The 14908-nt window shown below is 29.9% G+C and overlaps 3 protein-coding genes across 3 annotated transcripts; all 3 read right to left on the bottom strand.

Moving 5' to 3' along the window:
- Positions 1-1028: 1028 nt before the first annotated feature.
- LOC145158490 (uncharacterized) lies at positions 1029-1730 on the bottom strand. Its single transcript, XM_079077383.1, has one exon. It carries the CDS (start codon positions 1728-1730, stop codon positions 1029-1031), a length of 702 nt encoding a protein of 233 aa, XP_078933509.1.
- Positions 1731-1763: 33 nt separating this feature from the next.
- Positions 1764-5178, bottom strand: LOC145158491 (uncharacterized). The gene is made up of 7 exons (XM_079077384.1): positions 4997-5178; positions 4794-4893; positions 3965-4643; positions 3525-3862; positions 2737-3433; positions 2284-2511; positions 1764-2167 (listed from the first exon to the last, which is right to left on the bottom strand). Exons 1-7 carry the CDS (start codon positions 5176-5178, stop codon positions 1764-1766), a joined length of 2628 nt encoding a protein of 875 aa, XP_078933510.1.
- Positions 5179-12503: 7325 nt separating this feature from the next.
- On the bottom strand, positions 12504-14673 carry LOC145158492 (uncharacterized). Its single transcript, XM_079077385.1, has 10 exons — positions 14502-14673; positions 14289-14382; positions 14079-14206; positions 13956-13995; positions 13685-13817; positions 13548-13594; positions 13199-13319; positions 12950-13129; positions 12796-12864; positions 12504-12713 (listed from the first exon to the last, which is right to left on the bottom strand). Exons 1-10 carry the CDS (start codon positions 14671-14673, stop codon positions 12504-12506), a joined length of 1194 nt encoding a protein of 397 aa, XP_078933511.1.
- Positions 14674-14908: the final 235 nt, after the last annotated feature.

A 14908-nucleotide genomic window follows, 5' to 3' on the forward strand; every position in this document is an offset into this window, starting at 1 on the left:
TAGTTTAATGTGAAAATGGTTTTTGTATATACCTACCACAAGAAAACCACTGTAAAAAATGTTTTTTTTTTTTTTTTTTTGATGAAAAATCATGATTTGTGTTAAATTATGAATAATTTCATATAGTACGGAGACAAATTTGCAATATGATAAATTTCGTAGTAAACAGTAAATTTTGCAGTATAATTGTTTTGGTTTTTTTTTTAAAAAAAAAAAAAATACTAAAACGTCGTTTAATTTGTTTCGCATGACTAAAGGCAATTTTGGTGACCATTGCGAAATTAGTAGATGGGAGGAGTTTTCTTAAATTTTGTCCAACTTGTAAAAAATCCTAAAACGAAAAGGGTATTGTTATCTTTTCTCCTAAAAATCAAATGTTATGGTCAAAATGATGTTAAGATGAATAAATCCGTTTGCATTTAGATGATAAATACTTAAAACAGTGATATAATTAATTTAAAACCAAACAAATTATTTGACATACTAGGTTAAAACCCGAGGAACCCACGGGTGTTTTTGAATTGAATTTAAAATTTAATTATTTAATAAAATAATACTTCATTAATTTTGATAACTTATGAATTGTAATATTGCATTTTTCAATAAATTTTTTATTTGTAAGTATTTAATTACAAACTAAATGGGAAGTATTTAATTAGAAATGAAGATTTTTGAAAACCCTTATTTTTGGTGCATGATTCTTGTTGGACATATGCAGATGATGCATTACCAATGTGTGTAATGAAATTAACATAAAAAAAAACGTAATTATAAATAAATAAAGTAATATGATGGATTAAGTGTGATTTGCTAAAAATGTATAAAATATGCTACAAAAAAGTTGACTACAAATTTCGAAAAACTTCTTTATAAACAACATTGGAAGTTTTATTTGTGAGTTTGCCATTTTTATCTAAAATTAATAATTTTAATCTCTCTCTGCTTTGAACTCTAGATAAGGCAACATACAATTGTCCATGTGAAAAAAGTGGATCTTTGAGAAACAAACCAACCTTTGATAACGATTGTCATTGACTTTTATTAATAGTCATTGCAAAACATACCGCCAAATGAAACTGTCTTCTTGTGAATTTCAAGGGAATCTTTTTTTCTGATGGAGTTAAAGACATTCTTGGAATAAAAGTCTGGTTTCCAATATTAGTTCCAGTTATTATATGTGCCTCAATAACACGTTTGCCCAATGATAACGCCTGTAGTCTTGTGCCATTACATAAGCCGTTTTTCTGATCAATATTTCTCAGTAACATTACTGGAACACCAATTTTTAAAGCTAACTTATGATTTGGTAAACCGGATACTTTGAGACCATTTAATACATCAGGAGAGTATAAATTTGCATCAAACTGATCATGGACAAATTTGGATTCACATATGTTGTCTGAACTTAAATATTCAACTTCATCTCCTGGAAACTTCTTAAGCAAACGGTCGTTTATTTCCTGAACAACTTCATTTTTTGGAGCAAGTATCGCTCTTTCTTGGAAATAATTAGTATCGCTATAGTTCTCTAAAATTGAAGGATATACAAACTCAATTAAGGAACCTATAGGATCATGTGAATCATTAATGAGAATATCATCTGGAATATCGATAATCGTTTCACCGTCGTTCGGACCACCAAGTTTGCCTTCTCCTATATCCAATAGCCAATTTGCAAAATCTCTTATTTTTTCTATATCAGATTGATCCCTTCCAACAGTTAGCCTCATGTTTTTTGTTAATCTATGGACTTTGCAATGTTGTCATAAATATGAAGAACTCAAAGAAGCATTTACAATGTTCTGTCTACTGCCACCTGGAACAACAGGTAGAATCTGTCTAAAATCTCCTCCAAAGACAATAACTTTCCCTCCAAATGGAATATTTGAGATGGTTGAATTTCCGCACCTTAATAAATCCTTCAAAGTTCGATCTAAAGCTTCAAATGCATGCTTATGGACCATAGGTGCTTCATCCCAAATTATTAAAGAGGTTTTTCTTATTAGGCTAGCCAACTCACCATCTGGATTTATTTTACAAAAAGAATCCTCTGTAAGTTCAAATGGAATTATAAATCGAGAGTGTGCTGTTCTACCACCGGGCAATAATAAGGAAGCAATACCGCTTGAAGCAACATTTAAGACAATATTACCATCAGATCTAATTGCTGCAGATATTGTTTTCCATAAAAAAAAGTTTTACCCGTTCCACCATAACCGTAAACAAAGAAGACACCTCCTTTATTTTCTTGAATAGCACTCATGATGTTTAGGAAAATGTTACGTTGCTCATTTGTTAATGCAAGAAACATACGATCATAGTCATTCTTTATAATGGGAATGTCGTAATCTAGCTCCTCGGTGATAAGTCGATTGTTTGAAGAAGAAACAGATTCAACATCTGGGTATGGCATCTTTTTGAAGTTTTTGAGAGTAGAGTTGTTTCGAAGTAAAATTTGTTCTATTTCGAACAAAGTTAAGTTCTTAAGTTCATCTACTCCGAGTGACAATTCTGCACGAAAAGATTAAATAATTAATAAAATATTTGGTCGATACTTAATAATTTTATTACTAATTATTTAATGGGTGTTGAATAATAAAAAGAAATTAATTTAAATAAAAAAATAAGAAAAAAATGTAATACCTGCAGACTTAAATCTTTGTCGTTGGTTATATAGAATTTCATCTGCCAAATATGCTCATGTATTTTCCCAAACAACCTCTGGTTTAGACATACTATTACACATCAACAATGTAGCAAATAAGAAGCGTAGATAAAAACCAGATCTAGAATGACTTGCTTCTTTAATTGCATCAATGTATTCATTGTCATCATCTAATAGCCCGAGTGCATAACAAGCATCTTTAAAAGAAGAATGTGTTTCACCATTTACCGTGAGAATTTCATCAAATGATGTTGGACCTTTTACTTTATTTAAAAGAATCCGTAAGAAATATGCTTCACCTAGTTTAGGTGAAACCGAATGAATTCGACCGATGGCTTTTCCTACTTTCCTTCGCTTCCAAAACCGACCATTTAATTGCCTAACAAACTTTGTAGGAAATTCAACATATGTAAGTTTTCGTGCTTCACTGTCGATTGCATTACACTCCATCCAAGATGTGAACTTTGAAGCCGCAACAGAAGGTTTGTCAAGAACATCATCAATATCATCGTCTTCGCCATATATAATCTGTTGTTGATTAGGAAGATGAAAAGGTAGTCTGACAACAGAAGGATATCTGCAATGAACATCATATTTAAAAATTCGCCATGATGCTTTACATGCTGATAAATATCTACAATCGTAATATTCAGCTATTTCATCGACCACATCATTATTTTCATATTCATTGTTGGTTGGTACAACAGCAATTGTAGCTCTATCAGGACCCTTATTTATGTATTTAAACAAATACTTTATAGAAGATCCCTGATTGTACCATTCAATATTAATATGTGCCTGGTATCTTTTTCAATAGATATTTGTTGTATGGAACAACATTTCTATTATCCAACCTTACACCTGATTTTTCTACAAAATGACCATCGTTTCTCCGCCTATATAACGGAAAACCATTTTGATCAACAGACGAATGATTACAGAATTGTTTTGGAAAGTTTTTAGAGCACTTTTTATCCACCATGCATGGACAATTCATATTTTCAGCTCCACATGGACCATGAATCATAAACTCATTCACAAGTGAATACAATTCACGATCTTCAATTATGTCTGGTATCTCGGCTGAAATTATCGGATCGATAAGTTCAACAGTTGGTAGCTTGTTGTCAGAATGCATGAATAGACATATATGACTATGCGGCAAACCTCTTTTTTGAAATTCAATGGTATAAACATCTGTAAAAGAATTTGCCAAAAAAATAAAATGTGATTAGATTTTAAAAATATAATAATAAGAGCAATGTTTTATAAATAATTAAAAAATATATTTTTAATTACATGCTTGAACTTTGCCGAAAATTTGTTTCTCCCTTAAGTCTTTAATGAATGCATCAAGCTTGATCTTGAACAACCTACATAGTATATCAGGCATGTCTTCTGGTTGAAGTGAAGTATCCTTAAGAAACCTTTTAATCTCAGGCCATTTGGGATTACACGTAAAGGTTATGAAGAAATCAGGATATCCAAACCATTTATAAAGTGACATGGCATCCAAATAGTTTTGCAGCATATAGCGTGCTCCACCGGTAAAGGACGAAGGTAATATGACACGTTGGCCGACATTGGAGATATCAGTCGTTCCTTGAGCTTTTTGGTTACGTAAATTTTCATAAGAATCACATCTAAGAACATGTTGTTGCCTACGTATGTAGTACAATCTCTCTGTTTCCATCATAGTATAGGCATCAACCAGAAACTGTTGAAACAACCTTTTTGAATGAAGTATGAGAGAGAACGAATGATCTCTGTCTTGAATCCTATAAGCGAAATATTCCCTCATTGTACGTTTCGCACGCTTGTTGTCGGTCGTAAATGACACACCTCTATGAAGAATGTCAACACTGTAACCATCATCCCCATATGGAAATAGCAATGGATATTGGAGAGGAAGGTACGAAGGATGCAATTCACTGATACATTGTAGAGAACCATTTTTTGTTTGAACGACGATATCCCTCTTTTCGATTGAATCAGAAATGTCACCAATAATTAAAGCAGCAACCTCAGAAGCAGTTGGTAGGTTATATGTTCTTCCATCTTACTCCCTTCTCCCGATAAGTCGTAATTTCATATCAACTTCTGGATTTTGCAAAAAAGTATCTCTTACCATCCTATAAGATCTAACCAAGACATTATTTGAATCCAACATCACCTTAATATCTTCAATAATATCACTATCAATTGATGTTGATTGATCCTTTTCCCCACTAAAATAAATAAATTTATACATAATATTAGTAATATATATATATATATATATATATATATATTAATAATAATAAATTATGAATAAGAAGTTTGAAAAAATACCGAAAACATCTTTGTCTATTTGAAATTTCGTTGTCAGTGTCATAAATGTATAACTGAGAGAATTTTGGTTCCGATCCTTTTGTTGGTAAAATACTTCCAATACTATGATAATTTTGACCAACCAATCTGAAAATGTATGGAGCGTTTCCTCTATTGATTGAAGAATCAATTTTACCACCCATCGGCGTAAAAGAAAACATTGAATTGTAACGTCGAATGTTTTTCATGAAGTGTTTGCTTTTAGAATCCATATTTCGGAACATTCTTTCATAAGTCGGGGGTGCTTTCTTTAAATCTGGAAGTTGAACTTTCCCGTAACCACAACATAATGAATAATCCGTGTTCCCCTTTTCTTTACCTCTAATGGATTAATTTCTCCATAACTTTGCATGACATGTTTGACATACAACATCTTGATCACCATGATCCAATTATTCTGTAAAATAAAAGTGTTGAATAAATATAAATGAATTTTATAAGTATATACAACATAGTATTTGAAATGTAAAATGTATATTATTTTTTGATTACCATTTGAGATACCAACTATAAGATTTTCATTGTTCACTTGATGTGTATTTTATACATCTTCTGTCAAATCAATCAATGGGATAGGGGATAAATGTCTCGTTTTCGTTTTTAATTTATGACATCCTGGATTTAACTTGATTGATGATGAAGAAGTGGGTACTGTAGATGCATTTTTTGATGTCATTTCATTTGAAAGTACATAGTATTGTCTTCTGTTTGTTAACTTGGAAGTGACATATTTATCGAAACTGATGTTATCTGACCAAAAAAAAGTATAATAAGTATATATATATATATATATATATATATATATATATATATAGAGAGAGAGAGAGAGCTAGGTTCATTTATTTAAACTAATTATTATGTTATTGTATGCATAAATGTGGGCCAATCAAAATTTATAATATAAATAAATAATTAAATAAATAAATAAGGGTAATTAGGTAATTTTATAAACAACTTCCCCAAATACTTTCCTATAATTATGCTAGTTGATTTTAACCTAATTTCTCTCTCTCTTTTCACCAAAGAATCACCCGAGAAACCCCCAATTATCTTTCGCCCCTTCAATGCGAGTATTATTCTTCTTCTTCACTTTCTTGTTGGCTACGATTCTATGCTGTGTAGCAATGAATCCGTTTCTGAACACACCGTCGTTGTCTATATATTCTCAATCAGCTTCATACTCGCACCTATTTCTGGCGTCATTGTCCTCCGTGTTTCAAGATCCAACTGCTGCTGATAACAACGATGCTTCGGTAAGTCTCACCACCACTGCAATGGTGCCGTTACCACCTCGTTCTGTGACAGGAACTGCATCGGAGTTCTGGCAGCAGCCGGATGGGGAAGGGTACCGGCCTTGTTTGGATTTTAGTTTGAATTATCGGCCTTGCAGATATGATTTCCCCTGGACATTCACAAAATTTATCCCTTTCTATGGTGGAGCTGATTATCATGATTATCACCATTATGTTGGTGGACAAAGTCAAAGCAATTTTGCATCTATCTTCACTTACTGTGATTACATTTATGGAACAGACAAGGTATTATAAATTTATAAATTTATAAGTTTTCTTCTGCTATTTTTTTTATTTTAAATTACTAATCTGGTTTCTGTTTTATCCAATTAGGGCTATCATTACCAGAAGAAAGTCTTGGAACAGGTAAAGATCATATTTTAAGAGAATGATGTTGGTTATTAAAAAATACTGAAAAAATTAATATAAGAATCATAATTCTGTTTTGATGTATTTCAGTTAAGAGATGGAAAAGGAAATGATGGATCGAATGCTTCAGGACAAGATATAAAATCTGAGTAGCCATGGATATGAAAATCTCTTGTTGGTATTGATTTTCAGAATCCTTGGTAGTTTTTTATGAAAAAGTTGGACATTTTCTGTTTAGGTTACTAGACTTAAACTTGTGTTAGTTTTTGAATATTTATATCAATAGTTTCATTTCACCTAATTGTTAAGATTTTTATCATCGTAACGATGAGTGGTTGTATTTCTCATTTGCAGGTATACATGAAATCAAGAAGAAGAATATTCTTGTTTTTGTCGTTGGGAAAGATACATATGAGACTTACAACATTCTACTGAAATGGAATCTTGAATTCCGATTATGTCAGAATAGAATCTTGAAGATGAACATTCTACGGGATGAAGATGAACAATGACCACCAATCTTCCAAAAAGAATGGATTATTCTAGCAGAATAATAGTATATTCTGGTAGAATGATTTATATATTTGTATTTCTTTGTTATTATTAAGTGTAACATTCTCATAGAATAGTATATAATTTTTTTTTCTTTTCTAAGAATGTAATGAAACTTTTTTTAACTTGTATCCAAAATTTTGTTATTCTTCAAGAAGTTCATTAAATCAAAATATATATTATGTCAGAATGTGTATTTTTGTATGGGTCAATAATTTTTGTTATTTTTCTATATATTGATAAACATATTCCGTCAGAATTTCTGAATTAGGAGAATTATCATCCATACAATCAGATTTTAAAATTAATAGAATCTATTTTCCCTTAAAATATGCAATTTACCTTAAAATATGCAAATTTCCTTTATTAAATCTATATTAACTGACTAAAATACCCTTCTAGTTAAATTAGATGGTATTTTTCAATTATATTTAATTCAATAATATGTAATAACCACTTTCTTAAAATAAGTAAAATGATTGGCCCACAATCATTCATACAATAACACAATAATTAGTTAGAATAGAATAACCTAGGCCTATATATATATATATATATATATATATATATATATATATATTATAGAAAGTGGATAAAAATATATTTTAAAAACAATAAATAATTACCGTTTCTAATGTTAGATAACAGATTTTTAACATTTTTAATGTTAGATAACGGAGTTCTAACATCTGTAAAAGAATGAGAGTTTTGTATGGTTGTATTATGCATTCCAGGTGAAGTAAATGAATTGACATTTTGAGTTTGACCAACAATGTTGGTGTATCGATCTGCAAATAGCAACAACTTATAAAACTTGTACAGATATGTATAAAATAAAGTAACAGTAAAACATAGAATATAAAATAATAATAGGGTTACAGTTTAATATATTATTTAAGAAATGCGGTATTGATGTACTTGGAACGTTCGATGTTGTTTTCATTTTCTTCGATATTTTATTTTCCAAATATATTTTTCTTTGTCTTCTTTTCTCTCTGGCTTGCATGTGGTACATGTTATTGTTGTTTTCTTCATAAGAACACATATGATAGGATATGAAATGTGAAATACGGTAAATAATATGATTATATAATACAGTTGAATAAATAAGCGTACCTTTGTAAGCATCGGTTACCAATTTCGAAGAATATTGATTTGCAGCGGACAAAGAACTTGACAATTTATTTATTTTTTTATGTTAATACATGTGTATTTTAATTAATTAAATTTTATGTTAGTTAAAAAATAAGAAATAATAATAATATTGTAAATTACAACATTTAAAAAGTTACCTTTGTTCATTGAAGTATTAACCGCTGTAGTTGTTGAAGTATTTAATTTTGTAGTCTTTTTAGAAGAAAGGGAATACATTGTATGTCTGCAACCTTAAGAGATAAATGAGATTACTTTAAAAATTAAAATATTTAAGAAATAGCAAATCAGTAGTTTATATAATATTTATATAGCGAACAAATATGTATAATGTAAATTTGTAGTATTTTTAAGTATTTTTGTTAAGTATTGGCAAAAACGGTACAATAAGATTATATAATTTTTTTTTAATTTGTTTAACCATTGTAAATCTGAAAATATTAATTTAGTCTTGTATTATTTATTTTTATAATCAAATTTTTATATTTGTTTATATTGTGTAAAAGTGAATTTAATTAAAGATATTAAAGTTAACATGAGTCGGGTAAGATCCAAAGCTAAAAATGGGTCGGAGTCGGATCCAAATAAGAGTCGATACCCACACGCACTGTAACTCGTAACGTGTGTTGTATATGCAGAAAGAAATCGGGTGAAGAAAGCAATACTCTCCCAACAACTCTCTTTCTACAGACGTCTTCTTCATCACTCACTCTCTCTATCTTTCTCTTTTTGTGTGTGTCTTCCTATCAGTGAGCCTAAAAGCCAGTCGGTTTCACAGATATTATGTATTTGGACGGTCGTCGCCGGTTAACCGTCAATGACTATCCTCGATTAACATACCATCGATTGCGTTCAACAACGCATGAAACGGAACCTCGAAGATTTCATCTACAGTGCCTTATCCTCCTCCGAATTAGTCTCCGTCAGGATGAGGTTAAACGATCCTAACCCCGAATCTCCTTCTTCCACTGCAACCCTAAATTCATTACCTGATGTGAATCACGTGTCATCATCCTCATTTCCAACCTAGGGCTTATTCCATTTCCATTTGTTCTTTCCCCAATTTGAACCAATTTTGAGTACGCCGTGCACGTGCTCCTGTAGTCGAGAAGAAGAAGAGAGAAGGTAGGCCCAATAAGCGATCAGAGCATTTGGTGGGTAATCACGTTAAAACTTGAGCTGCTGCAGCTAGGGAAGCGGCGGCGATTGGTGTTGAGCCGAAGGAACAAAAGAAGCCGCGGCTGCCGACTAAGAAGAAAAAAGAGGGTTTAGCCAAAAAGCCGGTGGTTGTCATTTCTGAAGCAGAGGAGGATAAAAAGCGAACAGAGGAAACAGGAGAAGAGACATTCAAAGTAGCAATGGCGGATGGAAGCGGTGGCTTGAGCGCTAACAAGGTTACAGGCCAGGAAGAAGAAGGGAATACCGCCCCTTTTCCTGAAAGGGTATGTTGTCTATTGCTCCTTCGATTTTTGTAATGCTTCTTTACTTATAAAACGAATTGATTTTCAGGTTCAAGTAGGTGGATCACCTCAATATAAGGTCGAAAGAAAATTAGGGAAAGGTGGATTTGGTCAGGTATTTGTTGGTCGTCGTGTATATGGTGGAACTGATCGCATATCAGGTCCTGGTGCTACAGAGGTAATGTTCTTGCATCAAACAATCAAGCTTACATTTTATATAAAATCTGATTTCTGCAATTCATTTTCTTTAATTTTGGTTGTGACTTGTGACAGGTAGCTCTTAAGTTTGAGCATAGAAACAGCAAAGGCTGCAGTTATGGTCCTTCATACGAGTGGCAAGTTTACAAATATGTGCATATTATGTTTTTGTGATTAGTAAACAGATTAACATTGTTCTTTTTTGAATTTAAAGAAGTGGATTTGTTTTTTCTTGGTGAAACAATACTCTGGGTGGGAGTCATGGAGTGCCTAAAGTTCATTATAAAGGAAAACAAGGAGATTACTATGTTATGGGTATCAGGTATATTCCTTAATTACACCAAAATCTCATACTTATTGCACAAAATAACAACATACTTTACTCCTTTTCAACATTATATTTACATTTCTTCACCCCTTATAGCAACATACTTAAATTTATTTACCAATAATATGAATATGTAACTCATAACAGCAATGTAGAAACAGTTCTTTAATCAGGTATTTCTGTTTCACAAGTGATAACACTTTTTTTCTTACAGTATTTGTTGATATCAAACAGATGAAGAGATTCAAAAACCTTGTTTCAAAAGTTTAGAGCTTTAAGAACTTGATGGAACTTTACAAGGTACATAATATTTTCTTATTCAATATGCCTTTTGATCGATGTTTTTCTTTAGTTTGGTTGGAATTGGAATTCAATTCCATTACAACATTTAGTTGCAAATGAGTATGGAACAGTGATGCACTAAATCGATTGACTTTCAATGTTCAACAATAAATCCATACAGAAACCAATCTAATATTAACTAAAAAGACTAACCTGATATATGAATATGGAGATCTTGCAGGAAGTAAGAGCGCGTATAAATGAAAAGCAGTTGACGTGTGAACTGAAATGAGGAATACAACTTCTATGAAGCAGATTGATGTAACTTTGACGAAAGAATATCCGCAGATGCAATTGAAAGAAAAAGAAGACGAATGAGGATTTTCAAAACGATTGATTTCACGTTCTGAGGTATATTTATATATAAAAACTTATTCACATAATATCATATCTTCACAATATACTCCGAGATTTTTTGAAAGTATTGTTGTTGAATTTTTATTGGATAAATTTTTGTTCCAGATTTTATGGGATTTAATAGATTACAAATCAATTTAATTTGAATATAGGATATGCATTTAATAACGGATTACCGAAAATTATGAAACAATATTTGAAATCGATCTTAACTAATTACAAAAAACCTAAAAAACAGAATATATTAATAAAGAATTATATAAATTACAATTATATATATTATAAATTATAATTATATATATTCAACAAATATTATTTATTATTGATATGTATTTTGATATTCAACAAACTTTATACATGTTTTGATATTATTTATACCATAATCAAAATTAATTTAATAAGCGCTAAAATTAAAAATTTTATTAAACGAATGATAAAAGGATGTGTATTATGCAAGACTTGCAATATGATAATACTTGTTAACCAAAAAGGACGATATTCAGTTGTCCAAATCTGATAGAATGATGCAAGACTTAAAAGTTGCCGTTGACTTCATATATGCCCTTCAATTGGAAGAAAAATACTATTGCTAATTTCATAATGTAATAATTGGCATTTTTACGTTTACTTAAAATTCACCGTATAATGTTTTACTATCATCAATATTCATCAGCATCATCATTAAATAAAAATATTTATACCAAAACATGGACAATAATAACTCATACGAAATTCCTTTTAAGAGAATAAAAATATTTATACCAAAATATGGACAATAATAACTCATACGCTCTTAACATAGATGACCAATGGCCAAAATATTATGAAATACTAAAATAAAATAAGGAGAAAAACTGCATCCCATATTTTTTTGGGACAAAAATCGACAACTCAACTAAAATCAGGAAAAAAATGTATATTAGTCTAAAACTTACTAATTTTAGAACTGTATACATAAACTAAAGACTGGTATTTTCACTAAATAAGATAAAATGTAGTGAAACACAACATTTATACCGAAGTTGCCCCTTCAACTTACAATTAGATAACATAATAATTATTAATGGTAATTTTGATATCATGAATTTGTACTGCAAAATTATGTATTTTGATAATACATTAATACGTCAATAAACCAATAAATTTTACATCCTAAATATCCAAAAATAAAAATAATACGAAAAAGACAAAATATCTTTAAAAGCAAATGAACATCAAAATATATTAAATTTGTGTTAAAACCCAAACCAAATCAGTTGTCTACTTTAAAAGAATAAAAATATCCAAACATATCCAAAACCAATAGTAATTGACATCCTAAATATCCAAAATAGAAATCATACCAAACAATCAAAATATCTTTAAAACCAAATAAAGTTCCCAAAATATATTAAATGTGTGTAATAACCAAAACCAACTCACTTCTCCAATTTTGGAATTAAGAGTGGAGTTTCCTCTCCGATTGATTTTCTTTTAGCCTTAGTTGAACTTAAATCATCTCCAGAATCAACGTTATAAATTTCTTGAAGGTTGCGCTTCAAATCAGTTGATATTTTGCTAGGACTTGCTGCAGTTGATTTATCAACTGTTGAGGGTGTAAAATTTTCATCTGTTTGTGAGATCACATCCTAATTTTTTTTAAAAAAATAAATAAATATTTAATTGGAACAATTTAATATAAATAAAAGTTAATAAAAGGAATTAGAAAACCTTTTGAACAGTCTGTACAACATCATCTGATTCCAAAGGCACTTGATTTAAGGAGACAGATTGAACACTCTAGAAAATAAAATGGAAATATGTTAATCGTTATGTATTTAAATAGTATAAAAATATAAATGTTTAACAGTAAAAGGTTATGTACCATAAGTTCTATTTTACTTTCCAATTCAGAAACAATGGACATATCTTCTGTAACTTTGAGAACGGTGTAGATATTATTATAGTTGTTGACATTGTATTCTGTAATATCTACAAGAAAACAAAACTTGCGGTTTTTCAACACGTTAAGTTGCATTGGAAATAGTCCATCACTGTCTCCGGCCTGTAAGATGAATTTTAATAAATTAAAAAAAATTAAATGTTTTCTGATTATAAGTTATGAATAATATACCGCTTCATGTATCTTTTTCAACTCGTATGCACTTGTATTTAACAACCTCTTTGCTTCCCTATCAAAAAGAGTCAATCCAATGGTGTCAGTACAATCTTGTACGTTGATTGGAATTATATACCTAAAATAAAAAAATTAGGTCATTGTTAATTTTGTTGAAAGATTGAATCAATTAATATATATAAATATGTGTTTACTTTATAACCGTATGAAAATCCGATTTTTTGCAACTTGGATTTGTACACCCGACAACAACAGTTTCTGAAATTTTTTCAGGGTCGGTATACGAATGATTGGCTTTTGGAATAGGGGTTATTTTTTTCCACATTTGTTGCATGCTTCATAATACCATGGTAGATTCTGCCTTATATTAACAATGGAAGCAACTAATAAAAACTTCATTTCTAGTATCAAATAAAATGTAAAAGTTATTAAAACAAATTCAGCAAAAATAAAATTTAAAACATATCAAATAATGCAACATACCTTAAGTGGTTCGGTGATCTCACAAACTGGTTTTAATGGAAAATTGCCTTTAAAGTCATCTATATATGAAGAAGAATAGCTTTGAAGTGTAGTTATGTTTTTTTCAGAAATACCGACATTGTCATCTTTCAATCTGTAATGTTTAAATTAATTTCAAAAATATTAGCATTTGTGTTAGTTTAAGTTAAAATACATTATAACAAAATAAAAAACAATTGGAAACTAACTTTTTATTAAATTCATTAATTTCGAAAATGTCAGAATTTAGAACAATTGCGTTACTTCAAAATGACTTTTAGCTTCACCAATTCCTATAAAAATAGTATAGGAAATTAATAAAAATTATAGAAAAACAATAACTATAAACATGTATATATAAAGAGTGAATACAAACCATTCCAAATGTTAAGCTTCAAAAATTGCATCACTATAACAAGACAATTAACCGTGGGGTTATTTTTTAGGTATTCTGAAATCTGATATGCTTGAGCTCCAAAAATAGTAACCTTCAGATGTACAGAACTAAATAAACAATAAAATTAATTATTAATATTAAATTGTGATTAATTAAAGATAATAAAGAAATTAAAAAATATAAACTCACTCTAGGTTGCTAAGAGTGAGTTTTATATAATGCTTGGATGCTAAAGGATTTGAAGTTTCAAGAGGCCTAAATGACACAATCTGTCCAATAACATCTACGCAAGAAATAACACAAGATAAAGTATTGCATTGATATTAAAATATTTAAATACTAAAATGTATAACCAAGAACACAAGTGATAAAAAATGATTAAAATAAAATTAATTAACTTACCAAAAAATGTGTCACTTTGACATGTTTGTTCTAGGATAGAATTAAAATCAACAAACTTAAATCCATTTACCGGACCCGAGAAATCATCACATTTTTTTATGATGCTTTTCCAATCTAAAGTTAAAGTTTGTTTATGACCTGTATAACTAAAACCATTAATAACAGCAGCCATATTGGGTTTTAGAATGATATAAGTTTCATCTTCCTTTAAAAGATGACGAAATCTGGAGAAATTCTGATTGAAGACACGACCATGGTATTGTGTACCCCGTTAAATAAAATAAATACAAATTATTTTTTTGTTGTAGCATATGTAATATTAAATGAAGTAAAAAAAATATACAAAATAAAACAAACCTCCTCGTCCATCAGCATCATTTCAATTGAACAAACTTTATTATTTTTGA

Source organism: Lactuca virosa, chromosome 2 (genome assembly GCF_052849685.1).
Source record: "Lactuca virosa cultivar CGN04683 chromosome 2, Lactuca_virosa_CGN04683_v6, whole genome shotgun sequence".
Taxonomy (NCBI): Eukaryota; Viridiplantae; Streptophyta; class Magnoliopsida; order Asterales; family Asteraceae; genus Lactuca; species Lactuca virosa.

Excerpts from the sequence above, each read along its gene's own strand:
- LOC145158490 (XM_079077383.1), bottom strand. The coding sequence starts at position 1,730 with ATGAGGCTAACTGTTGGAAGGGATCAATCTGATATAGAAAAAATAAGA.
- LOC145158491 (XM_079077384.1), bottom strand. The coding sequence starts at position 5,178 with ATGGGTGGTAAAATTGATTCTTCAATCAATAGAGGAAACGCTCCATAC. Across the intron at positions 4,894-4,996 it reads AATAGACAAAGATGTTTTCG|TGGGGAAAAGGATCAATCAA; the intron begins GTATTTTTTCAA and ends TATTTATTTTAG. Across the intron at positions 3,863-3,964 it reads TTTCGGCAAAGTTCAAGCAT|ATGTTTATACCATTGAATTT; the intron begins GTAATTAAAAAT and ends ATTCTTTTACAG.
- LOC145158492 (XM_079077385.1), bottom strand. The coding sequence starts at position 14,673 with ATGGCTGCTGTTATTAATGGTTTTAGTTATACAGGTCATAAACAAACT. Across the intron at positions 13,818-13,955 it reads CATTTTGAAGTAACGCAATT|ATTGAAAGATGACAATGTCG; the intron begins GTTCTAAATTCT and ends TAAACATTACAG. Across the intron at positions 12,714-12,795 it reads TTGTACAGACTGTTCAAAAG|GATGTGATCTCACAAACAGA; the intron begins GTTTTCTAATTC and ends AAAAAAAATTAG.